The 25,251-nt window shown below is 42.8% G+C and overlaps 1 protein-coding gene across 1 annotated transcript in view; it reads left to right on the plus strand.

Moving 5' to 3' along the window:
- The window catches only part of LOC308703819 (neural-cadherin), a gene marked incomplete at its 5' end in the record, with an annotated part of 121,012 nt that overhangs the window by 53,536 nt on the left and 42,225 nt on the right, over positions 1–25,251 (plus strand). Inside the window, 6 exons of the mRNA XM_081387752.1 lie at positions 8,227–8,415; positions 11,159–11,384; positions 12,935–13,139; positions 16,332–16,443; positions 19,681–19,930; positions 20,904–21,046. Of these exons, the coding sequence (XP_081243878.1) occupies positions 8,227–8,415; positions 11,159–11,384; positions 12,935–13,139; positions 16,332–16,443; positions 19,681–19,930; positions 20,904–21,046 (1,125 nt within the window). The remainder of the gene's footprint in view (positions 1–8,226; positions 8,416–11,158; positions 11,385–12,934; positions 13,140–16,331; positions 16,444–19,680; positions 19,931–20,903; positions 21,047–25,251) is intronic.

The raw sequence follows: 25,251 nt of genomic DNA on the forward strand, positions 1-25,251 counted from the left end.
GGCGGTCCGGCCGCGGCGGGACTCAACCGTCTTTTCCTCCTTGCGAGTGCTAGGAGGATTTCGCAGGCTCGGTTTTCAGCGAAACTCTAGGCCGGGGACCCCGCGGGGGTGGCGGCCTGTGTTGGCTGGTGGAGCGGGACCTGGGTCGGCCGCGCTGACGCTGCTGCGATGCTGGAGGTCGGGAGGGGCGCCGCGTGGGGCTGCGTGCAGGAGGCTGAGTTTTAGAGCGGCCTGCAGCGGAGCTCGAGCGGCGGGGCAGGAAGAGGTTCATGGCCTGTGACGCCTTCTGAACTTCCGAGAAGCTGTCCACGAGGCCACTTACCGCGGGGCCGAAGAGGCCGGCGGGTGAGAGCGGGGCGTTGAGAAAAACGGACCGCTCTTGCTCTCCCATGTCGGCTAGCGTTAGCCAGAGGTGGCGCTCAATGACAGTCAGCGAAGCCATAGATCGTCCGATCGCTTGGGCTGCTGTTTTCGTCGTGCGAAGAGAGAGATCCGTCGCACTGCGCAGGTCGGTCAAAGCAGATTTATCAAGTTTTCCCTCGTCGAGCTGGCTGAGGAGGTCGGCTTGAAAAACTTGTAAAACCGCCATTGTGTGCAGGGCTGAGGCGGCTTGCCCAGCGGCGGAGAAAGCGCGGCTGGCAAACGCCGAAGTAGTCCTGCAGGCCTTGGACGGGAGGGCAGTCTTTGAGCGCCATCTCGCGGATGGGGGGCAAAGATGCGCTGCAACCGCTGGTTCGACCGGTGGGATCCGGTCATACCCTTTCTCCTTGGCTCCGTCTACGCGAGAGAGAGTAGATGAGGCCGGAGAACGGAGTCTGGCCGAAACTGGAGCGTCCCAGGATTTGGTAAGCTCCTCGTGAAGCTCCGGCAGAAAAGGCGCTGGCCTGGACACTGGAGCTCGTCGACTGGCGGGCAAGAAGCACCCGTCGAGTCTGTTGGGCGGAGTCACCGCTGGCGGGGACCATTCGAGGCCCAGGTGTTCGACTGCTGCCGTGAGGAGGCGGAGAAGCTCGGCGTCCACACTGGCGTGAGTCCTGCTGGACGCTCTGGTGGAGGAGGCGGAGCGGACAGAACCGGACCATTCCTCGCTGTCCGACGCCATTAGTGAGCACGTGTCCAGTAGCGCGTCATCATCCGCTTCATCCCCTGAGGCGACGGCATCGAGGGCGTGAGCCGTCGGCTGCGCGTCGGGAAGCGGGGGCGGAGAAGGAGAGAGCGAGGCTCGCGGGAGAGGCTCCGGCGAGGCCTTGGCTCGAGTCTCGGGCTCCGGTGGTCGCTGCGAGCGGCGTTTCTTCTTACGCGGCCCGAGGACAGTTGGAGCAGGTTCCGCGAAGAGGGCGAGTCGAGCCCGCAGGGTCGACATCGGCAGCTCTTCACAGAAAGCGCAGCCGCCCGTGGAAAGCGCGACGGCTGCGTGGTCCCGGCCCAGGCAGAGAGCGCAGAGAAGATGGCGGTCTCCGTCGCTGAGCGCGGAGCGGCATGAGCCGCACGTGGTGCGAGGCATTTGCAACAACGCCTCTGCTCTTTTAGAAAGTGCTGCGGAAGCAAGAACACACACAAAAGAGCTTGCAAAGGATATTCGCCGGATAGCTGAGCTGGCACGGCAGGCTGAAGGCGGCGAAGATCGTCCGGCTTCCTCAGGCTGACCTAAGCTGGCTCGTTAGCTGGGCCTTGAAGGACAACGGCGACGGCTTCCTCTCTGAGATCAGCGATGCGAGTGCTTCGCTGAAAAGACAGAAATCAGAGAATATAGCCTACGAGCCTTCCTTATATATGCTCTGACGCCGCCCATTCTGGCGGGCTGTGACGCGCTGGGGCGCGCGCGCCCTCATTGGGCGTGACGTCACGCCAGGCTCACTGGTAGGCTTAAGCAGTTGCCGCGCGGCAGCCAATGAGCGCGCAGTATGCCGCTCTAGCTCAGCTGCCCGCAGCTGCACTGCGTTGACAAAAAATGAAATTAAGGATAATTTTTGGCTTCAGTATCTCGAGAAAAGAAGACTTTCCCGCAGCGTAAGCAAGCTTACGCAATACGAGAGAACCTCTCGTAAGAGAACTGTTTTTAAAAGAAAACCCACCACTTCAGGTCGACTTTACACCTGAGTCATCCTTTTTTTTTTTTTTTTTGCGAGATCCGATCTGTTATCCAGATACAGAAGCCACTTGTCGACAGGTATAAACGCACCATGTCCTAATTGGCTTATGATCCGATCTGCTTGATTGGATCATGTGATCGCACGTTAATGCCAAGTGTAAATGCAGCCTTTGAGTCTTAGAAGAGATCTCAACGTTTCCAATTGTGCTCAGTACACGGGTTCGCCTGACCATCAAGTCTTATTAGTTAATAGTAAACTAACTTGGCTTGCTGTCCTCAAAGGTGGCTCGATCCTACCCACATTGCATAGAAAGAGAAATAATGGAATAGAAGTGGAGGGATGTTCGAAGAATTGTCGCTGAGATGGCTCAATAACTGCTGTTTATAAATGCTTAAATTGATGATTGACACAGGAGTGAATGAACTTACGTTTGGAACCTCCCAAACCTAAGTTTGAACTTCATGTTTTCCAATGTACCAAAGTCAGCAATCTCAATATGAACTCAGTTTTAAAAAATCTGTTTTATTTTTGCATTTCTCTCACTCTTTTAGTCGTCTCACCCGGAGGAATTTCAGTGTGGGGTTCATGAGTGAGGGTGACAGAAAGAGAGAGAGGAAGACAAAGGCCCTGATTTGAAAACTTAATTACATCCCTGAAAAAGCATGTCATCAGAACAACAATGAGATATACATCGTTGACTGTTTAATTGAGCATGAAAAGAACTCTCTTTTTAGACCGTAACGCAAAAACTGCTTCTGCCAGGCCAGCAAGGGCAAGGCAATTATGCGAGCTCACCGGCGTGCTGTTTGGAAGTCACAAAGACTTAACCCTGCAAAACGGAGACTTGACTCAAGGGGACACCTGCACCATCTCAGTCACCATGACAACTTGGCCTACACTGTCATTCACCAAGACACCTGCAAGTCTATGCTGTGTGTGTGTGTAATTCCAGATCATCTGTTTTAGGTTGTTTCTGAGAGGTGTTTTCTGCCTTCTCAGATTCTTTGGTTTGGTCCTGATGTAGTCCTTCCCAAACAGACCAACAATGGCTCAAATTTTAAAGTCACCATGAAATCAAAATGGCCAATTCTTGTTGTTTATCCAACATCTCTTCTCTCCTCTGATTTTGTTCAGTGCGAGGGCTAGACAATCTTTCACATGAGCAACAATATCAAACCACAACAAATCAATTCCCCATGGACAAAATCAAGTCCCGCCCTACATTTCAATCAGATACATGTCAAAAATGAGAAGACTATTGCCGTTTCTGTTTTATGCCAACGTTATCTTTGACTGGATCATTGAACAGTCAGTTGAACTCAAGAACTGGATCTGTCCATTTTGTGAATGAATCATTCAAACAGATTTTGCTGACTGAATCAACTGATTCAAAGAAACAACTCATTCAATCATTTAATTAATGCACCGCTACTTTTTTTCATTCATTCAAATTAATATTTAATATATTACTTTAATTCCAGTCTTCAGATCATTTGAAAATATTATATAATAATTTGATGGTGTTTTTTCATAATTTCTTTTGCTTCTGCTTCTCCCGATTTTTTTTTTTTTTTTTGTCATTCTTCCAAAACCAAATTATCTGAGCTTTATTATCCAAAGATTTGAGACTAAAAGCAGATACATAAATGAAGCATAAATTTAATTATGGAAGAGCAAACTCAAAGCAATGCAATTTTCCTCTGTCATTTGTGTCTTGCGCTCATGGTGAATCAACATTGATTCAGCAGTCCGTATCCACTCAAAGGCAATACATTGCATTCTTCTGATAATCTAGTGCTTTTGAGTTGCTTTTTTAGATGCAGACAAACATGCTAAAAAAAGAAAAGTGGCACATGCTCAATGCAGCTGATGACCATTTTAAGTCTTTTTGAATGGTATCTAATTTTCAGCATCGGCTTATACATACTGTCGTCAAATTACCGTATACCAAATTAGGCCGAAAACACAACACAAACACTGCACGCACCATTTCTTTTTTTAACACAACAATCCGTGACATCTTCTGTATTGATATTCAAATTAGTACAGAGCTTTGGGTGGACTTAGATGAAATTCACCAGCTATTTATACATGGAGCATATTATATCCAATGCTTTGCTTCACCGCCATCCAGGCTTAGCTTGGATTAGTGAGGCGTAAACAAATGCACAAAGGCCTTTGCGCTTTCTCCTCAGATTTTTTTCTCCCGTTATCTAAACTAGCAAACTGCGATGCCGAAATGATCAAGCAATTGTTTCATTGTGTTTTATGCACAGAGCGAGAAAGATATCCCAGTTGGGATTCCATAGTGTTATTTTGAAACAAAGAGCAAAATGCCCAGTCATGAAACAAAACTAAAAAAAACTACTCCTTTCGTTACCATTTGGCCTCGTTATTTCCATCCTAGCTAAAAGGCTTTTTTTATTACCCTTCACTTTCCTCCCTCTCTCATTCTCCCTGTCTGAGGGGTGTTTATCTTTCTTCAGGATGTGGTGATACTATGACAGCTGTTTTGGAGGAGTTAGAGGGTAGAGATCCCTCAGTTGAAAGCCTGGCCAGAGTTCCTTGGGTGTCCCTTGGACTGCCCTCTCTCTGCTGGAGGTTTTGTTGATTAAGCCTGTGGCCCATTAGCTTCTCAGGTGTGGGTGTTGGCCGCTGGGTTTTGATCCACATCTGTTGGACCTTTAGGCCACTGCAGTGTTTGGCTGCACACAGAGCACAGTGTGAGGTAGGAAGGGTCGCTTCTAAGGTCTGTGTCTACGTGGAGAATGTGGATCTTTAAAGACTTAAAGATGTAGAGCCTCTAATGTACACAAACAGTATCTGTGTCTTCTCGTTTTACATTATATACAACATTTATCACACACACACACACACACACACACACACACACACACACACACACACACATCTGCTAAGGGTTAATTAAATGTAACAGATCATGTAAAAAATTATCATCTTTTATTTGAAAATTAAACAACATTTTATCGAACTTTGATAATTGCCTTAACCTTTTAAACTACTTAGAAGATAGTGATCAAAGTACATTTTGAAAAAATCACCTGTCAAGTTTATAATATATATATATATATATATATATATATATATATATATATATATATATATATATATATATATATATATATAATCAGCATATGGGAGTCAAATTGGATGACTACAGGGACTCATCTCAGGCTCACTCATTTAACAGTTCATCTATTGCTAAAATTATTTTAAAATCAGTCAAGAATAGAAAATTATTCAAATCAAGAATGTCAAAATTAGAATGCGTAGTTCGTGCATAAAAAATGTCCGTCGAAACCAACAAAGTTTTTCAATTGGATTGGCGTTTATTCTCTTTAACATACAGTGTGAAGTATTTCCCTGATCATTCTGATTCAATTTAAGCGAGTGAAGAACAAATTGATATTTTCGTGCGTTATGTGTACGTTATCATCTCTGACAGACAGCATGTTGAAGCCACTCAGGCCGCCACTTTCACCCTCTTCTTGGGAAGCGATGACGCATTCAAAACTTTCGGTAGTGTGGGTTTTCCAGAGAGTGCAAGCACCTCTGCTTCTCGTAAATACTACTGTGTATTGTGCACAGACGTCGATGTTGTGATATTTAAATGATGTGCATTTGAAAACAGATGGATCGTAAGGTAATCATTACATGATGCGACAAGCGCAAATTGAACCATTATAATTAGAAATACTGTCAACACTGGATGTGGCGCGACATGACAAATTCCCAATTGTAAACTGATGCCCCATTCTGTTTCTGAAGTACTTAAAGCACTCATGCTACTTCTGATACAAAGAACAAATGGGTTTGCAATGGTCGCTTTGTCTCGTCTAGTGTAGACCACTGCAGGCTGTTGCGACGCGACACGAAAACTGCCGTGTCCGGTTTAGACACTGTGTTAACCAGCAAGTATTCAGTAAATTGATTGATGCCCGTGAGTTTATGTCAGCTTTCGAAAGTTTCTGGAATATAAAAATATTATAGAATATTATTCAGTAAGACATTATGATTCTGTTTCTTGCCATGCTGCTAAAGCTTATTTGGAGCTTTATGAATGTATTTAGCATACATCTTGCTAGGATCAGTCATGTAGACCACTGATAATTTATCTGTATTATCCTCAAACGTCAGTGAATCACAGTGGCAAGTGGACAGACACAGAATTTGATTACACCAGCAGCAACATTAACAGGATTTACATGTATTTGCATAGAGAATGTCACTTTTTGTTGACTTTAACATGTGCAGTGATCTGTGGGGTTTTGTTGGTTTGTGTTTTTGCTCTGCTGGCATTGATGTGGTTTTATCTATTTGACTGTCTGTTCAACGTGACCTCCAGTCCATCCGTTTGCACAAGGTCTCCACAATCGCCTCACATCCTGACAACACAAGAGACAGGGAAACGTGGCAAGACACCCAAACCCCCGACCCTTGTATCTCTTTAGCTCTCGTTGTGTCTTTCGTTTTTTCCTTGCATCTCCCTCAATCACTCTCTTATGACATACTCCAAAGCGTGGCTATGAAAAGACAGGAAGTGAGGGTAACGGTAGTCTGTTCCCTCTTGACAAGATGCTTAGAAGTGAAGTTTCTTCTTATTCTCACTGTTGTCTCACTTTTGCGTGAAATGCCAAAAACAACACGGTGCAAGTCTGGAAACTAGCAAACAACAGAGAGAAGAGAACACAGGAACACCCCAAAAAAGATATTTCTGTTCTGTTAAGTCCTTTTTTTCTCTGTCTGATCTTCCGAGGCCGTCTGAGGGAGCGGATCATGTCTCTGACAGCAATCTTCCTCAGGACATACAGACGAAGCCAGAGATGACGTGTTCTACAGAAATGTCATTTCTCTCTTTTAGCCGAGCGTCCTCGGGCTGAATGAGTCTGAAGCCGAGAGGCGTCACTGAACTCAGGGTGGCTGAAGGCTTTCTCTATCCCTCCTGCTCTTTTCGCTAGTATTGAGATTAGAAGATGTGCTTTCAGGGGCTATAAACACAACACTCTGGCCTGCTAGATGTGTTTTGGATTTTTTGCTGAGATTACAGAGATTGTGAACAGCGTTATGAGCATCCTCCAAAAATAAAACAATGAAAGTGATAAAACAAGAAGAGTATCATGAGAGGGAAGATGACAGGCCTTGAATTTTTCTCATTAGGGCCTATGGTTGGATGGATTGGTTGCTCATGTTCTTGCTCATCTCAGTTGAATAAATGCTGTGTTTTGTGCCTGTTTTCGTTTTGTACCTGTTTTCGTCAAAGATCTACAAAAAGATCTCTAAGTGCATATGTGCCAGCTTCAGATGATCAATACAATAAATCACAGTTCTAATCGCAAGAAGTGGAACTCATGTCAAAATGACTTTTCAAAATGAAACTGTAAATGGTTAGTTCATCCAAAAATTCTAATTCTGTATTTACTCACTCTCATGTTGTATTCGCACGTCACGCAAGCATTTGATACATCCATGTTTAGTACAGTATGTGCTTCATTGTAAATCTGTTCATCATATAAAGCCATTGGGTCTCTTCAAAGACTTGGATTTGGATTAGACCACTCAATTTATTATTAAGATTTTTGATATTGGATCTAGTTTAGAGGAACTAAATTCAATTTATTGCGTGAATCATATCGTTTACATCAACGATACATATCGTCGTATTTTTATATCTCGATATAACAATGTATTAATTTCAAATCATTTAAATATTTTTTTTTTTTTTTTAAAGAGTTTGAATTCTTGTTGCCATATTTTCTGTATTGTAATGCATAAAAAAAATAAAAAAATCCGTACAATAAATTGCAGACTTCTACAATATCTAGGGCTGCAACTAACAATTATTTGATAATCGATTAGTTGGATCAAATTTTTTTATTTATTTTATTGACAGAATACACAATTCCACATCCTGTTCAATGCTGTCCTTCAAACAAACGTGCCAACTGAATGCTATGAAAACAGCACATATAGTGAATGTATCTATATCAATGGTATATATACCATATATGCAAAAGAGTTATGTGCAAAAGAGCTATAAAGGAGTTTTTAGTATGTGATGCATTTCTTTAATAATTCATAACATGTTTGTCTTTTTCTCTCTCTCTCTCTCTAGGTGATGAATGGTACCTGTGCCGGCTGACTCTGACCCTCTCCAACCTGTCAGATCTGCAGTGGGCCATGTTCCCCTATCCCTACCTGGCAGCTGTGGGCCCTGACACTGGTGCTGGCTCTGTGGTCTACAAGCTTGTGGCCCGAACTGGCGATGGCTCATTGGGAACAGCTCACTTCCTATTGGTTGATGGTGGGTTGGATGGGCAGACGCTTTAATCATCGGAAAACTGTCAATACAATCATGCTGCCAGAAACAACTCTGCCCCAATTTAGATAGAAAGGGAAGTAGACTGATGTCTCACATGCAGACATGCATTACATGATCAATAATTTTAACCCCATACATTGTTTATGCTTGAAACTCAAATGGTTTAGCTAACACACTCAGCTTAGGTTTGCAAGAGAAATTCACAGATTTAGGAATGTACTGACAGGATTTTTAAAGTTTTTTGTTAAATTTTCTTTTCATGGGATGGAGTTGCCATGAAATCATAATGGACACAATAGACACGCTTTTATTTTGAAACAATGGAAATTACATGCCTTTTTCATTAGCCAGTTGGTTACTGCTGTAATCGAAATAGCATAAAGCACTAAGTCACTAATGTAATCCATGCCGTTTCCATAGTTATTCGTTCCTGTTTAATGTACATGATTTAATTTAGTGCACAGAGACCAACAAAGGTTAAATGAATTTGACACACTGTGGAATTCAATCTACAGTAATTAGCCAAAAGCAAATTGACCAAATGTTCTTTAAACATACAACATATGTGTGCATGCTGATCTATGTGTGTGTGTGTTAGGACAGGTGGGTTGTACTGGTTTTATTGTACCTCTAGGACATCTTCAGAAAATCATAACCTCTCACAATGGCTAGTCATTCATCATCTGATATGTTGTGACATTACAAAATTACTTCTCTGGTCCATAAGGATTTATACTGTGCTATAAATATTCTGTCTCTGGTGATATTACACTCAGATGTTTATAAAATCTGGCTTTAAGTGTCATTGCCTATAGCGCTCTTCCTCCAAGTTTTTGATCAGTCTTTTAGTTGAATGTCATTCATTATCAAGTAGGCAATTTACAATTTGGACTTACAGAAAGATTTCCTTGCAAGAAAAATGGTCTTAATGTTTCAGGTAAACATAGATTATAGACTTTGACTTAGCAGAAAATAGATGGAAAATATAAAACGGACAGTTCGGGTCTTGGATGCTGATGGGTCATTACAGCATTTCAGCCATGTTATGTTTCACAATAAGTTTGCTTAATAACATTTTAATGAAAAATTGCGTCCTCAACAAAATCAAGGCCGTGTTATTTTATGAATATTTTCACAGCTGAAGGGTTGCAGGCATTTTATTGTATGTCGCGCCTTACAATATCCTTTAGCCTTGACTATATTCATTTAGTAGTGTAAAGGCAGCTAAAATAGTTACAGCACACTAGTCATAATTCATTATGCAATAAATGCAGAAACTATTGTTCAAAAGTTTGTGGTTAGTTTCTTTAGATTTCTGAAGGATCGTGTGACATTGAAGACTGCTGCAAATTCAGCTTTGCTATCAAAAGAATAAATACATTTTTTAATATTTATATTTTTTCAATATTGAATAGTTTCTTTAATATTTTTTAAATATTAAAATATATTCTATTTTCAATCAAATAAATGCAGCCTTGGTGAGCATAAAAGACTTTCAGAAACCTTTGAATGGTTTGTATGCAAATATAACAATAAAATCATTGATGTCAGGTAGATAATACAATTTTTCCTTTTGTTTAGTAGCATATAACTGTGTATACCTAAATAGTCAATTGTTACATCAATTTTACTTAAAACGTAAAACAAGAAACTATCCTGTTCCTGTCTAAGTGGGCAGTTCTTAGCCTGAATAAGATGCAAAGTGGAGATAATGGGTATAGATCATACATTTCTCATCATTATCATTAAAGTTTTCATTATTTGAAGAGAGCTTGTAAAGACAGAATCAAGCATGGTTCTGAATCAGAACCTTTGCAGATGAGTCTTCAAGCAGCTGCAAGAAGGGCAAGGCAGAGCGGGAACAGCTGGGAGATCTGCTCCGCCTCAGCAGATGTGTTCTTCATCCACTTCCTCTTCCTCCAATCCCAAATAATGACACGCTCAAGGGGACAGCGGTTAAAATGAGCTCTTGTCTTGCTATTGTCCTGAAGGAGGAACAGAGGGGAGCATAATGCTCCTCACACACACACACACACACACACAGATGCACTGAACCACAGCTGGCAGAAGGGTCCCTTTCTCCTAATGTGTGTAAAAAGACTTCAAGGCTTTTATGACTTTGTAATCCTCTTGCACTTTGAGCTGAACTTTACAAGAGTTGCTCTTTTTAATATGTGATTATAAACAAGTGCCATATCACAGTTTTTTAGGCGCTTTATGCAGATTTTTTTCTACATGCCACAAGTCATCATTTTAAAATTAGGCAGGTTTGTTCCTGCTATGCAATACATTTTCTTGTATGTCTCGATAATAGGCCTATATGCCGTAATATACTTAATATACTGGATAAAAATGTTTTTATCTTTACAACTAAAATGTATATATTTAAAATATTTTTTGAAAATGTAAATTTTCTGTTGACCACAATCAGTGTTATTTTATTATGATTTATTTACTACTATAGTATATATTAATATTTTGAATTACCTTTTATTTTATAATGATAATAATATTTATTATTATTATTATTTTACTTTTAGTAATTTTAGTACTTTAGTACTATGTTTAAGTTTTTTTTCATCTAATATTTTTATTTTATTTTATTTATTTTATACTGTATTCAAATATTTTGCCCTTAGACTTAACTTACAATTGTGTTTTATTTTATTTTATTTAAATAGATATTTAAATAGACCCATTAAATGGGTGTGTTTTGTTGTGACAGGTGGGGAAGATTCATTTGAAGTGGACCGAACAACAGGAGGAGTGAAGACCACAGGGCGACCTCTGACCCCCAGTAAGGAGTACACACTGACCGTCCAGGCCGTGGACCTGCAGGGCAGGAGGGGCCCGCTCGCCTCTGTGTTCATACTGGCCGGCTTCCGGCCCCCTCAGTTCACCAACACCACCTACACCATCTACATCCCAGAGAGCACTGGGGTGGGCCAAGCGTGAGTACAGGAAACTATGTGTTAGTGGGTGTGTTTGTGTGCATCTGCTTGTAAGAAGATTCAAAATTTGCTGCTCATTAGAGGGTAAGAGAAGGATTGTGTGAACGTGGCCAACTCTGAAGCTTTATGTGTCATCTGTTGCATGAAACAATTCGCCTGGAGGGATAGCGGAGGTTGAGAGAGGGGGGATAGAGTGAATGGAGGGGTTGTGGCATAGAGGAGGAACACAGATGCATCATTTTGTCCCCAGGCTCTGAATTTGAAAGCGTGTTCAAATTCAAATATTTATTAAAAGAAACTTCTGGATAAACATGAAGAGCAGTGTCTGAATTTCCCCCTTCGGGCACTGGCACAGACCAGAGCATAATGATCTGTGTGGAGGAGGAGAGGACAACTAATCGTGGAAAGAGAGACATATTAAAAAAGAGGAAAAGAGAGACGTATTAAAGAATGTGGAGGGGAGATGACATGGGAAGAGAGCCAAAAAGTATCACCATATCTCAGACATGCATTATTTCCCATTTTCCAAAATCTTGTGAGTTGCCTTGCCGTCTGCTGCCTACAAAAGCAGCTGCATTCTAAAGCCCCGTTCACACAGACAGTGTTTTTATTATATATTATTATATATTTTATTATATATATATTTTGGCCGCTAATGGGCAATTGTTTTTTGGTGCCATACTGGCAAATGGCCATAGCTTTTGAAAATAATTTGTATGTTTTCTTGCTGCTTAAAATAAACATTATGCAGGCTAAAATGTGAATGAGGCTTCAGGGAGCATTTTAACTTAAACGGCTATTTCTTAAAAATAATTTGGAATGTTTCACATCAAGGCAGCATCTCTGTGTGTCGCACAAAAAGAACTTCTCATGTGAAGCACATGAGACTTGAATTAAATCCAATAGTTTCATGTTAGCAGGTTCCTAAACTAAATTTTTTTATATATTTTTTATTTTAAGAAATTAATACTTTTATTCAGTAAGGATGCATTAAATTGACCAATTTATAATGTTACAAAAGATTTCTGTCTCAAATAAATGCTGTTCTTTAAAATTTTCTATACATCAAATAATCCAAGAAATATCATGGTTTATTTAAAAATATTTAGCAACTTTTTGTAACATAATAATAAGAAATGAAATAATAAGAAATGTTTCTTGAGCACCAAATCAACATATTATCTCTGAAGGATCATGTGACACTGAAGACTGGAGTAATGGCTGCAGAAAATTAAGCTTTACATTCACAGATTTTTTTTTTTTTTAAATATATTAAAATATAAAATTTTAAATTGTTATATATTTATATAACATTATTATAAATTGTAATATAGTAATATGTAGTACTTTTTTTGTATTTTGATAAAATACATAAATATATCATTATAAAAATAAATACTGTCTTGCTTGGTAGCTCACAATGTGTTTGGAACAGAGTTGGAAATTCTAGCTTCTCAGAGGAGAAATTCCTCACAATTCATAGTACTGTACATGTACATGAATTAAATGCTGGCCTGTGCACTGAATCTGTTTCTTGTATGTGTCTGTAGGGTGGCGGTGGTCCAGGCTATCTCTTTCCAAAGGAAGAGTCTGTCCTATATGCTTCTAGTAAACCCAGGCAACCTGTTCAGCATAAACCAGGAGAGTGGCGCGCTCAGCCTGACACGTACTGTGGACTATGAGAGTGGACAACATCTCCATCACCTGCAAGTCAGAGCTTCTGAACCAGATACAGGACTGAGCAACATGGCAGAGGTTAGCACACCTTTACCTAGCTATCTAAACATGGTCTTTCCTTTGATATGTATTGCTCTTACATTTATTGTTCTTAAACTAATTATAATTTCTTCAGATTTAAAAGCATTTTTCAACAAATTTTATCTCCAAAAGTACATTTAGGTCAGAAGTACACAAGTAGTTCTTTTGTTGCTTTTTTTCCAACTTATACATTGTATTTATCAACACACCTAATTAGATAAAACGTCTTAAAGGTGGTATCAGTGATTTCAGGCCCCAAATTTTTTTTTATCACATTCATCTAATCTTTCCTAACGATCCGCTAGCTGCCCGCCCCATAAGCATGCCATCAAAAAAACGCGTCTCTGTTGGCAGCCTAGGCTCTGAGATCTGCACACAAAAACAATTGGTTTCACCAACCACTCAAAACCAAAACAAATAGTGTTCCAACCAATCACCGACAGGGGGTGTTGTGAGGTGCTGTAACGAGCTCGAAGCGGCAGACGAGCACGCACTTAGAATAAACTGAATGATATCATCTGCTGGTGTGTATGCTAATATAGTTATCTTTATAGTTATCGTTCTTGGTGTGAAAGGGCCTTTAGGCCTGACATTATGATTCTGTATGTGTGGCTGTCAGTCATTCGCATCCAGGCCTTGTACAATTTCATGACACATCTGGTTCTTTCAGAAGAGAAAGTTACATATGCTTTGATAAACACAATAACACACATGTGCATAAAGGTACACGCAAGCACAAACAGGAACAAACATACACATATCAGCAGAAAAGCAGTAATGAGAGATTGTGTGGCACTGAGGCCATCAAACACGCCACAGCTGTGGCCACTTATGAGACTTGGTGGTGCATGTGTCTTTATGTGTAAGATAAAGTGATGTGACAAAGGCAAAGAAATATAACAGATGTTTGATCTATTTTACCCATCATGTTGTTGTTGCCGTTATTAGAGGCGCAAATGTATCCATCTGTGTGTGCGTGTTGTTCACACTGTTGTTGTTCCTTGTTGATCTTCTTTGTTTGGCAGAAGTTCCTCCAGAATAATTGAGTCCTCTTGGTGGACTTGGCTGAGACACAGTGATGTGTAACTTCGTCTGTGCCAGCGCCAGTCACACACACACACACACACACACACACACACACACACACAAACACAAACACATTTTAGATAATTGTCAGAGTCACTGCCCCTTGCCAAATCATTACACCATCTGTGAAGACGACTCCATGAGTAGGACAAGCTAGAACAGAAATGAGATGAAACAAAATGAGAGAAGAGGAGAGGAGAAGAGACCAGAAAAGATAATAGACAAAACAATGTCAGAAAAAAAAGAGAGAACGTAGATGACTAAGGTGAGAAGAAAAGAGTGTCTAAATGATTAGACAACAGAGAAGAGAAGAGGTAAAACAAGACAAGGTGAGAAGAAAAGAGACGAGGCAAGATTAGAAAAGAAGACACAACACAAAAAAATGAAATGAGACAAGAGAGATGGAGATAAAAAAGACCAAACGAGTTGACGACAACAGAAGAGACTAAAGACAAAGGTGAGATGACGCAAGAGGAGAAGAGAAAATAATGAGACGAGAGGGGAGGAGATTAGATGAGACAAGAAAAGAAATGAAGAGAAGAGTGAGCGTCTGTCCTCTTGGCATGTGAAAAATAATTTCATAAATAATGATGAGGCTCTGCTCTAAGACTCTTCATCCCTTTTAGACCCCTGTTGTTGTTATTGTTATTAGCAGTAATGCTCCTCCAGCAGCAGACATCAGATTCATTACTGCCATATTCAACCTCTAGCAGCCATGAAACAAACAGAACGTTCCCCTCTGTTGGGCAGATTCCCGAGGGACGACAGCAGGGAAAAAGAAACCTGTAATGCAGCGCTACATGGGCTTTAAGATGCTGTCCTGACGGCTTCAGAGCTGTATGGTCAGCTATGGTGCTGTGTGTGTTATGTGTAAGGAACTTTTCCCTCTTGGCAGTTCTGCTCCTCTGAGATAAGCAGTTTCGCGGGACTCTCCCTCACCATGACTAACGCTCCCACTGAGAACACGTACCTCGCTTTCCCTCTGCCTCTGTTCGGTCAAAGTCAAATCCTGTGCCAGTATTCAGTTTGAATGCTCACAAAATCGCTGCACAGAGAGAAGCCTGAATGTAGATACAGGGCCTCCATAAGCTATTATCTGAGCTTCAGTTGAGATCTGCTACATTAAAGTCTACACACTGAGTTTGACTGCAGTTTATGTGTGTTTGTGGGGTGGTTGAGCCATTTGCATTCAGTGGCTTCTGCCACAGCTGTTCTGTTCTGCCTCTGTCTCTTCTTTTAATGTTATTCCGTGTTTAATGCTGTTCTTAACCGAAAGCCTTCAGAAAGACAAGTGACTCAGGACATTAAATGTGTCTATACTCATGCAGGGTTTTAGTCCCTGTATAAAAGATAGCCTCCTATACAGATATTTAGGTCAACCATCTTTCTGGAAGTAAAATTGTCTGTCATATACTGTCATTGTAACCAAAAATGCATTTGGTTACAATGACAAGAAAATATTTTACTGATGGATAAAAATAGAAAGAAAATGTACAACCCAATCCATCAAGTGATAACTTGTAGCTCACTTACTCTCATAATAATGCAAATATTGGCACGTTTTTAATCATTTTGTATAGCCATATGAATTTTGCATGGAAGGTCAGTAAGGACTCTGAGTATGTTTGCAGAGGTTGTGTGATAAATAATCATTATCTACCATTGTGATTAGCTGGTTTGCAAATGTTCTGTCTTGTTCTGTTTTAATCTGTCAGTAAAGTATTGTAATGTTTGGTATTTTTAACGGGTCATCACAAGATTCTGTGGCAAGAGCTATTTTAGTCTTGAGGCATATAACACAATAGAACAGATAACAGATTTCTATGTCAACTTAATGTAAAGCATTTTAAATCATCCATTAATGTTCTTAGAATTTATTAAAAGACATACAATTGATGGTTAATGCCTCTGCACTCACCCATCAATAACTCTATTCAAGTCATTTTGATGCTTTAAAATTAATTTAATATAACTTGAGGAAGCTATTTGAATGTTTGGAAGCAGGCTTTTTTTTGGCGGGGAGCTAACCATTCATGTTTCCATACTTGTCCACATAAATAACGTCTCCCTCTCTCTCTCTGTCTCATTTTCTTACTTATGCAGGTGGTGGTTCACATCACAGATGAGAATGACTGCACACCAGAGTTTATGCACTCCATTTACAGTCGAGACAACGTCCCTGAGACCACCCCAACTGGTACATCATTACTGCAGGGTGAGTGTCTGTTTCTCGATTTGTCTCTCTTCCCATCTCTGTTACCGTCTCACTTTCTGTCTCTCTGTCCATGTTTTTCCCCCGGCGGTCCCGCTCTTGAGGCAGGTGCTGTTGCCGTTTGCTCTGCGGGGGCAACTGTCTCTTCTACTCAGTCCTGTAATTATGAAATAATTCATTATGGCAGCACTTTCTGGGTGGTAAATGGATTGTAATCAAAGCCAGCTTGGTGGCTCCCAGGCAGAGGAGCTTTTCTGCCCCCGTCTTCCTCTCCTTTTCAATCTCTCATCATCCTGACTACCTCTGTCAATCTAGTCAGGCCATCAATCCTCCATTTTGTGCTTTGCTGACGTTGTTGGCTCCATAACCACAGGTCTGAGACTGTGACCCAGCAATAGGTGAGGTGGGTGGGTACGATGAGGTAGGGGGGTGGGGTACGACCCCCCTCCATATTCTCCAGATAATCACTTCTGATAGAGACAGGCAGCTCTGAAGAAGAGGCATTCGTGACCTCCTCCTCTAAAACACAATTATTAATAAGATGAGACCTGTTTATCTCTCTGTGCTAGCCCTATTTGTGATCATATCGCTGTAATTGAAGGTATTTTAGTAGCTTAAAAAACATAAATGAGTCGTGGTGTTGTGTTTCTGAAAGAGGCTTGAGTGCATTCGTTTGAATAAATGTTCAGTAGCCCTAATTGCCCATGTTAAGGCAGACATTACTAGTACTATTGCTTATATTTAACGTTTGGGATTTAAACATTTTAAACACTATTTTTGCTACACGCTTAAATGATACCTCAAATTTTCTTAAAGAGAGGTGTGCTACTTTTCTGAGCAACTAGGTTTTATAATACGTATGCTAACGTATGCTGATGCTAATAAAAAAAAAAAAAAAAAACCTTTAGCTATTGGATCCATTATGGAACCAACAATATGGGCAACATTGAGTGTCTCTTGTAAAAATTCAATAATTACATTGAGGAATGGACCCAAGCCATATCTAGATATCAGAAAATCAGAGAGACCTCTGGGTGAGCTTATTTGACATGGGCACCTTAGCAACCACATAGCAACATGTTAAAACTACTCACAGGCAAAAGCAGTTAACAACATTAAAAATATGTGAAATAAAAATGTAAACAAGCAAAATGAACACACAGTACAAAAAGTAAAACTAAATCTGTAGATGTTGGACTATATGTGTGAATACATGCATGTGTCCTTTTCATCTCTGATCCAGTTGTCTTAACCGTCTCCAATCTACTGGTTCTCTTAGTATTGAACAGAAGCTAATGAGCTTTGTGCTCAGAGGCTGGGAGATTCTTCTCACCCAGAGCTCATCTGAGATCTGAAGCCCAGAGATGCCCACCATTTCAAAGAGCTCCTCACCTTCTCCGCAGAATCTTCAGTGATTAACGACCCTAAATTTAGACTTTGTTGTCCACAATCCTGCGACTCTGATGAAAAGAAGCAGAAAAGAGAGAAAAGCAAAGCAACAAGGAACGAAGTGAGTCAGATCTGGCAGACAGCATGCTTTGTGAGGCAGATGCACAAATCTAGAATGCCAACTGCATTTATGCAATTCAATTATGTTTACATATCGCTGCGCCGAGTGAAAACATGCACTGTTCGCTTTCTGCCGTATGCAAACAGAATGATTCCTGCCTCTGATTCCAGTTGGCTCTTCTGTTTTAGTGTGGTAACGCAAAACAACTTTCTTTTTCTGTCTCTGTCTTCTTTCTCTTCTTGTTTCGTCTCCCTCGCTCTCTTTCTCTCGCTCTCAACATGTAAAAGCAGCAGGTTCACACAAACACCAGCTGGGGCTGTTATTTGCTTATCAAATGTGTTCTGTTGTGAGAGAGAAAAAAAAGGAAAACACGGAGCAATCGTCGACTGTGCAAAGCCTGGCAGAAGGGAGAGAAGATTATTATTGTTGTTTACCTTAAAATGGGATTAGACTGTAAATTGGGTGCCGGCTTTTAATAGGGCCTAGCAGGAAGAGAAGTGCAGAACGCGCTCCAATTATCGCATGGAAAACTTCTCGGAGAGGATTTAGCGCACGGCGAAGCAACGCACTTAAAACTTGCCCAACCTTAGCCCACCTTCCTTCCAGCCTTCCTCTCTCTTTGGCTCTCTCTCTTTCCCAAGCCGCCTAACTGGTATGTTTAATTTAGCCCTGGTCTCTCGTTCGCATGCATTAAATATGGTAATAGGTAGCCCTAAGAGACAGTGTATTAGGGCTTGTATTTTTAATGAAGCTTCTGTTTGAATCCTGGCTGCATGACTTTGACTTTATATGCTTGCTCGACTGCTCCGACTCTTGTTTTTACGCGTGCGAGGCGCTGACACCCACCCTTACCCACCTGCTTCCCACCGCCGCAACAAGTCCTCGGCTTTTTTCTGCTGTACGTTGCTACATTTGTGGGTGCTAGCTATTTGCCTTGGAGATTAGAAGTCCGTCATGTGGCTGTAGTAAATGAGTGTGCTAGCTGGCTGGGTGTGATGACAGCTTGCCTTCAGTATAATGATACAGGACGTCTGACTTTGGCCGTGGGCCTAATGACAGCAAAGCCTTCCTCCACTTTTACTTTTGATCTGCTTCGGTCAACAGCAGCTTTTCACCGTGCCACTGACAGATGGGCACTTAAATTGATCAAATATAGAATTGGCCTCCGCTACATAGTTTTAATTAATATTGGCTCTATTAATATGACACCGTACGTAATTTAAAAAGCACTTAGCACAAGAAGTCCAACAACTTCAAACAAGATGGTTTTCAGTGTTATACTGTGTCCTACTGTAACTAGGTAAATCTCACAAAACCCTCCAAGATAGATAGACAGATACATAGATAGATAGATAGATAGATAGATTGGTTTTAATAGGTTTAATTAAAAAGTATTTTCCAACTGGCTGATTAATTGCATGTTTAGGACACGCCAATACGCACACAAAATCTTCCAAAAGACCACACAAGCATTGGTCATAGTGACATTAAACCTTGTAATTGATTGTGAATAGCCCCATACCGGAACATTCCAGGCCTAATGAGAACACAACTGTCTGAGAAAAGCATAGAGATGATTGAGAACTGACATTTGTTTTCAGTGCCTGACCCAGAACAGATCCCCGCCAAGGTTGCCTTCACCACAATTTACTGCTGTGTTATTGCTAGCTGTTGCTTTTAGTCAACGTGACCTGATGTATAACATGGCTCTTTCATCCCTCTCTCTCTAGTTCTGGCACGGGACTGTGATACGGGCCTGAATGCAGAACTTTCCTACTTCATACAGAGCGTGGACTTTGACATCTCATCTCAAGGAGTGGTGAGCCCCAGTCAGAGGCTGGACTATGAGAGACCCAACCACATGTACGAGTGCACGGTGGTGGCCGTGGACAAGGGAACGCCCCCTCGCACAGGCACAGCCTCCATCCGGATCCGCATGGCCAATGTCAACGATGAAGCCCCTGTCTTTTCACAAACTATGTATGATTCTTTTCCTCTTTCTGGTTTCCTTTTCTTTTTGTTTGCTACCTCATTATTGCAAAGCTTTCTGGAATACTTTATTCTATATATCCTATATAATTGACCATTGGTCTTTCAATTCACTCAAAAGCCTCTTTATTTTCACATAGTAAGTTAATTTAAACTCAAACTAACTTTTTTTTTGCAATGACCGGATGACTGTACATTATCCCACTTTTTTCACATCTACTTTACAAATAATTCGATATAAAATATAATATATATAAAATAAATAACTAAATGGACATTAAATATTGACATATCACTACTTCTCTCTGTTCTATTTTAGTTTTACTTTTCTATTTATTTCTCTCCCTTGTTTTTTTCCATGTATCTCTTCCAACTGTCTTGGAGGATCTAAGACAATACAGATATGAGTTTTACACGGTTTCTCCTCCACAATGGGATTTCATTAGAGCAGAAGCTAGCAGAGGGTCCCATGAAAGCTGGGCGTCATGCTATCCAGCTCTGGCATTTTTTGAATGTAGCCAGAAGGAGAGGTAGACATTTGGTCCGATTCAGCAGAAAGAAAACAATCACAGTGTAGCAAGCGAGCCGTCCATACACACACACACACACACACACACACACACACACACACACACACACACACACACAAGCTCTATTTCAGTACATCGTCTCCCTTGGTAAGAGTTTGGGAGACACATAAAGGAGCTGGTGGTGGTGTATCATCATTAGAGCTGCAGTTTGTGTGTGTGTGTGTGTGTGTGTGTGTGTGTGTGTGTGTGTGTGTGTGTGTGTGTGTGTTTATGTTAGGATTTGCTCTGGTTCTTCTCAGTGCAGGGACCGCATGGTTGTTTGTGTGCGCCCTGGGATACACTTCAGAGGCCGTGTTGGGGAAGCAGATGGTGGGTCTGTGATGTTCTTAGCCTGATCTGTCTGTCTTTCTCTCTCTGTCTCCCTCTTTCTGCAGATATAAAACCTTCCTTTCTGAAGATGCCGGCCCTGAGAAGTTAGTAGCCATTGTGCATGCCAAAGACCCAGACGGTGATGGCGTAACGTATGCCATCACCGGGGGTAACGAAGACAGCAATTTTGAGCTGGACAACCAGAAGGGTGAGTACAGTCAAGTGGGATGCAAACTCAAAACTAGTTGCTGTTGGCCTTGGGGATGGTGTCTTTAACAAGGACATCCGAAGCCATCAAGAAAATGAATTTCCCCTTCCTGTCTGCTCAACACTCTCTTTTCATCCATCATTCAGCTCACGTTTGTGGTATTTGTGGGAAAAAACTAACACCCCTTGTGTTGTTTTTGGTCTACAGCTCTTGTTTTGTATGTGTGTGCACTTGTGTGTGAATGTAATGTTTGTCTGTTTTCAAGCCTGCCTGCCTGCCTGCCTGCCTGTGTGCTTTCAGTTTCAAGGTTACATTTGTCTGCAGTGTTTGCTTTTCATTTGTTTACCAGCACATTTTATGCCTGAGAGCTGAAAAACAGGAGTATGCTAAAGCTCTCTCCTGTCTTATCAGCCTCTCGGCACGGCTGTTCCACCACCCAACCCATTACAGGCCAGAGGAGAGAGATGGCCCGTGGCTTTAGCACTCAGAAAGCTGCGTGGAGTTGTCACTTCAAAGATGCAGCAGCACTTTTTTTGCTTTTCAGTTTTATGAATGTGCAGCCATTACGGGTTCATTTAGCAATATTGTAAAGCATGATTCACAAAAGCAGCTATCTTTCATTCTTTTCAGATATTAATGTTTTCGATTCGAGACGTTGTCACCTTGTGTGATACGTGCCTGTATTCATAAACAGGCCTAACAATGACTTATTTGGTTGTACACCCTTGTGTAAAACAAGTGCACATACTTTTTTAAAAAGAGTTCTATATTTGGAAATAATACACTTTAAAATACTATACTTCAGTGTGAACTGAATGTAATGTTTTTTGGCACTTTTTGTCATCTTTTATTAACTGTAAGTTTTAGATTAAAATGTATTATTGTTTAAATTCATATTAAATGCAATTAGCTGAATTTTAAAGTGCTTTTTGAGCCACTAAAATAGGACTTAATTACATCTTGTAATTTCACAATTACTTCTATTGTCTTATGAAATATAGTTAAAGTGTACTGCTGAATGCACCGACAAGCCTTCATTATAAACTAAAATATATTTTTATGTAATTTCTATTGATATTTGTAATTACTCATTTGTAATGAAGTTGCTATTTAGTGCATTTAAAATATATTTACTCTAAATTAATATTGAAGACACTATGGTTAAAATTATAATCAAGTTTTTTACTTGGGCTTTAGTACTGTATGTTAGTCAACACAAAATAAATAGGTGTACTTTGACAAAAGTTTAATGATTTAAAATGTACTTTAAAGTAAAACCGTAAATTTTTCATTACAAAGTCCATCCATCCATCCATCTTCTACCGCTTATCCGGGGCCGGGTCGCGGGGGCAGCAGTCTAAGCAGGGATGCCCAGACTTCCCTCTCCCTCGACACTTCCTCCAGCTCTTCCGGGGGGACACCGAGGCGTTCCCAGGCCAGCCGGGAGACATAGTCTCTCCAGCGTGTCCTAGGTCTTCCCCTGGGTCTCCTCCCGGTGGGACATGCCCTGGACGCCTTCCTGGGAAGGTGTTCCGGGCATGTCCCACCGGGAGGAGACCCAGGGGAAAAGATGCCCGAGCCACCTCAACTGACCCCTCTCAATGTGGAGGAGCAGCGGCTCTACTCTGAGCTCCTCCCGAGTGACCGAGCTTCTCACCCTATCTCTAAGGGAGCGCCCAGCCACCCTGCGGAGAAAGCTCATTTCGGCCGCTTGTATCCGGGATCTTGTCCTTTCGGTCATGACCCAAAGCTCATGACCATAGGTGAGAGTAGGAACGTAGATTGACCGGTAAATCGAGAGCTTCGCCTTGCGGCTCAGCTCCTTCTTCACCACGACAGACCGGTACAGCGACCGCATTACTGCAGAAGCTGCACCGATCCGTCTGTCAATCTCCCGTTCCATCCTTCCCTCACTCGTGAACAAGACCCCGAGATACTTGAACTCCTCCACTTGAGGCAGGAACTCTCCACCAACCTGAAGCGGGCAAGCCACCCTTTTCCGACTGAGGACCATGGCCTCGGATTTGGAGGTGCTGATTCTCATCCCAGCCGCTTCACACTCGGCTGCAAACCGTCCCAGTGCATGCTGGAGGTCCTGGTTTGATGAGGCCAACACGACCACATCATCCGCAAAGAGCAGAGATGAAATCGTGTGGTCCCCAAACCTGACCCCCTCCGACCCCTGGCTGCGCCTAGAAATTCTGTCCATAAAAATTATGAACAGAACCGGCGACAAAGGGCAGCCCTGCCGGAGTCCAACACGCACCGGGAACAAGTCTGACTTACTGCTGGCAATACGAACCAAGCTCCTACTCCGGTCGTACAGGGACCGGATAGCCCTTAGCAAAGGGCCCCGGACCCCATACTCCCAGAGCACCCTCCACAAGATGCCACGAGGGACACAGTCGAATGCCTTCTCCAAATCCACAAAACACATGTGGATTGGTTGGGCAAACTCCCATGAGCCCTCCAGCACCCTTTAGAGGGTATAGAGCTGGTCCAGTGTTCCACGACCGGGACGAAAACCACACTGTTCCTCCTGAATCCGAGGTTCTACTATCGGCCGGATTCTCCTCTCCAGTACCCTGGCATAGACTTTCCCAGGGAGGCTGAGAAGTGTGATCCCCCTATAGTTGGAGCACACCCTCCGGTCCCCCTTCTTGAAAAGAGGGACCACCACCCCGGTCTGCCAATCCAAGGGCACTGTCCCCGACCGCCACGCGATGCTGCAGAGGCGTGTCAGCCAAGACAGCCCCACAACATCCAGAGACTTGAGGTACTCAGGGCGGATCTCATCCACCCCCGGTGCCTTGCCACCAAGGAGTTTCTTGACTACCTCGGTGACTTCAGCTTGGGTGATGGACGGGTCCGCCTCCAAGCCCTCAGCCTCTGCTTCCTCAATGGAAGACGTGACGGCGGGATTGAGGAGATCCTCGAAGTATTCCTTCCACCGTCCGGTGATATCCCCAGTCGAGGTCAACAGCTGCCCTCCTCCACTGTAAACAGCGTTGGTAGGGCACTGCTTCCCTTTCCTGAGGCGCCAGACGGTTTGCCAAAATCTCTTCGAGGCCAGCCGATAGTCCTTCTCCATGGCCTCACCGAACTCCTCCCAGGCCCGAGTTTTTGCCTCCACAACCACCCGGGCTGCAGTCCGCTTGGCCCGTCGGTACCCATCAGCTGCCTCAGGAGTCCCACAAGCCAGCCAGGCCCGATAGGACTCCTTCTTCAGCTTGACGGCATCCCTTACTTCCGGTGTCCACCACCGGGTTCGGGGATTGCCGCCTCGACAGGCACCGGAGACCTTACGGCCACAGCTCCGAGTGGCCGCGTTGACAATGGAGGTGGAGAACATGGTCCTCTCGGACTCAATATCTCCAGACTCCCTCGGGATCTGGTCGAAGCTCTGCCGGAGGTGGGAGTTGAAGATCTCTCTGACAGGAGATTCGGCCAAACGTTCCCAACAGACCCTCACAGTACGTTTGGGTCTGCCGAGTCTGTCCAGCTTCCTCCCCCGCCATCGGATCCAACTCACCACCAGGTGGTGATCAGTTGACAGCTCCGCCCCTCTCTTCACCCGAGTGTCCAAGACATACGGCCGGAGGTCAGATGAGACGACCACAAAGTCGATCATCGACCTCCGGCCTAGGGTGTCCTGGTGCCATGTGCACTGATGGACACCCTTATGCTTGAACATGGTGTTCGTTATGGACAAACTGTAACTAGCACAGAAGTCCAATAACAGAACACCACTCGGGTTCAGATCAGGGGGGCCGTTCCTCCCAATCACGCCCCTCCAGGTGTCACTGTCGCTGCCCACGTGGGCGTTGAAGTCCCCCAGTAGAACGACGGAGTCCCCAGTCGGAGCACTTTCCAGCACCCCTCCCAGAGACTCCAAGAAGGCCGGGTACTCTGCACTGCCGTTCGGCCCGTAGGCACAAACGACAGTGAGAGACCTATCCCCGACCCGAAGGCGCAGGGAAGCGACCCTCTCGTTCACCGGGGTGAACTCCAACACATGGCGGCTGAGCTGGGGGGCTATAAGCAAACCCACCCCAGCCCGCCGCCTCACACCATGGGCAACTCCAGAGTGGTGAAGAGTCCATCCTCTCTCGAGGAGTGTGGTTCCAGAGCCCAAGCCGTGCGTAGAGGTGATCCCAACTATCTCTAGTTGGAATCTCTCAACCTCACGCACAATCTCAGGCTCC

Source organism: Scardinius erythrophthalmus (genome assembly GCF_964197995.2).
Source record: "Scardinius erythrophthalmus genome assembly, chromosome: 16".
Classification (NCBI taxonomy): Eukaryota; Metazoa; Chordata; class Actinopteri; order Cypriniformes; family Leuciscidae; genus Scardinius; species Scardinius erythrophthalmus.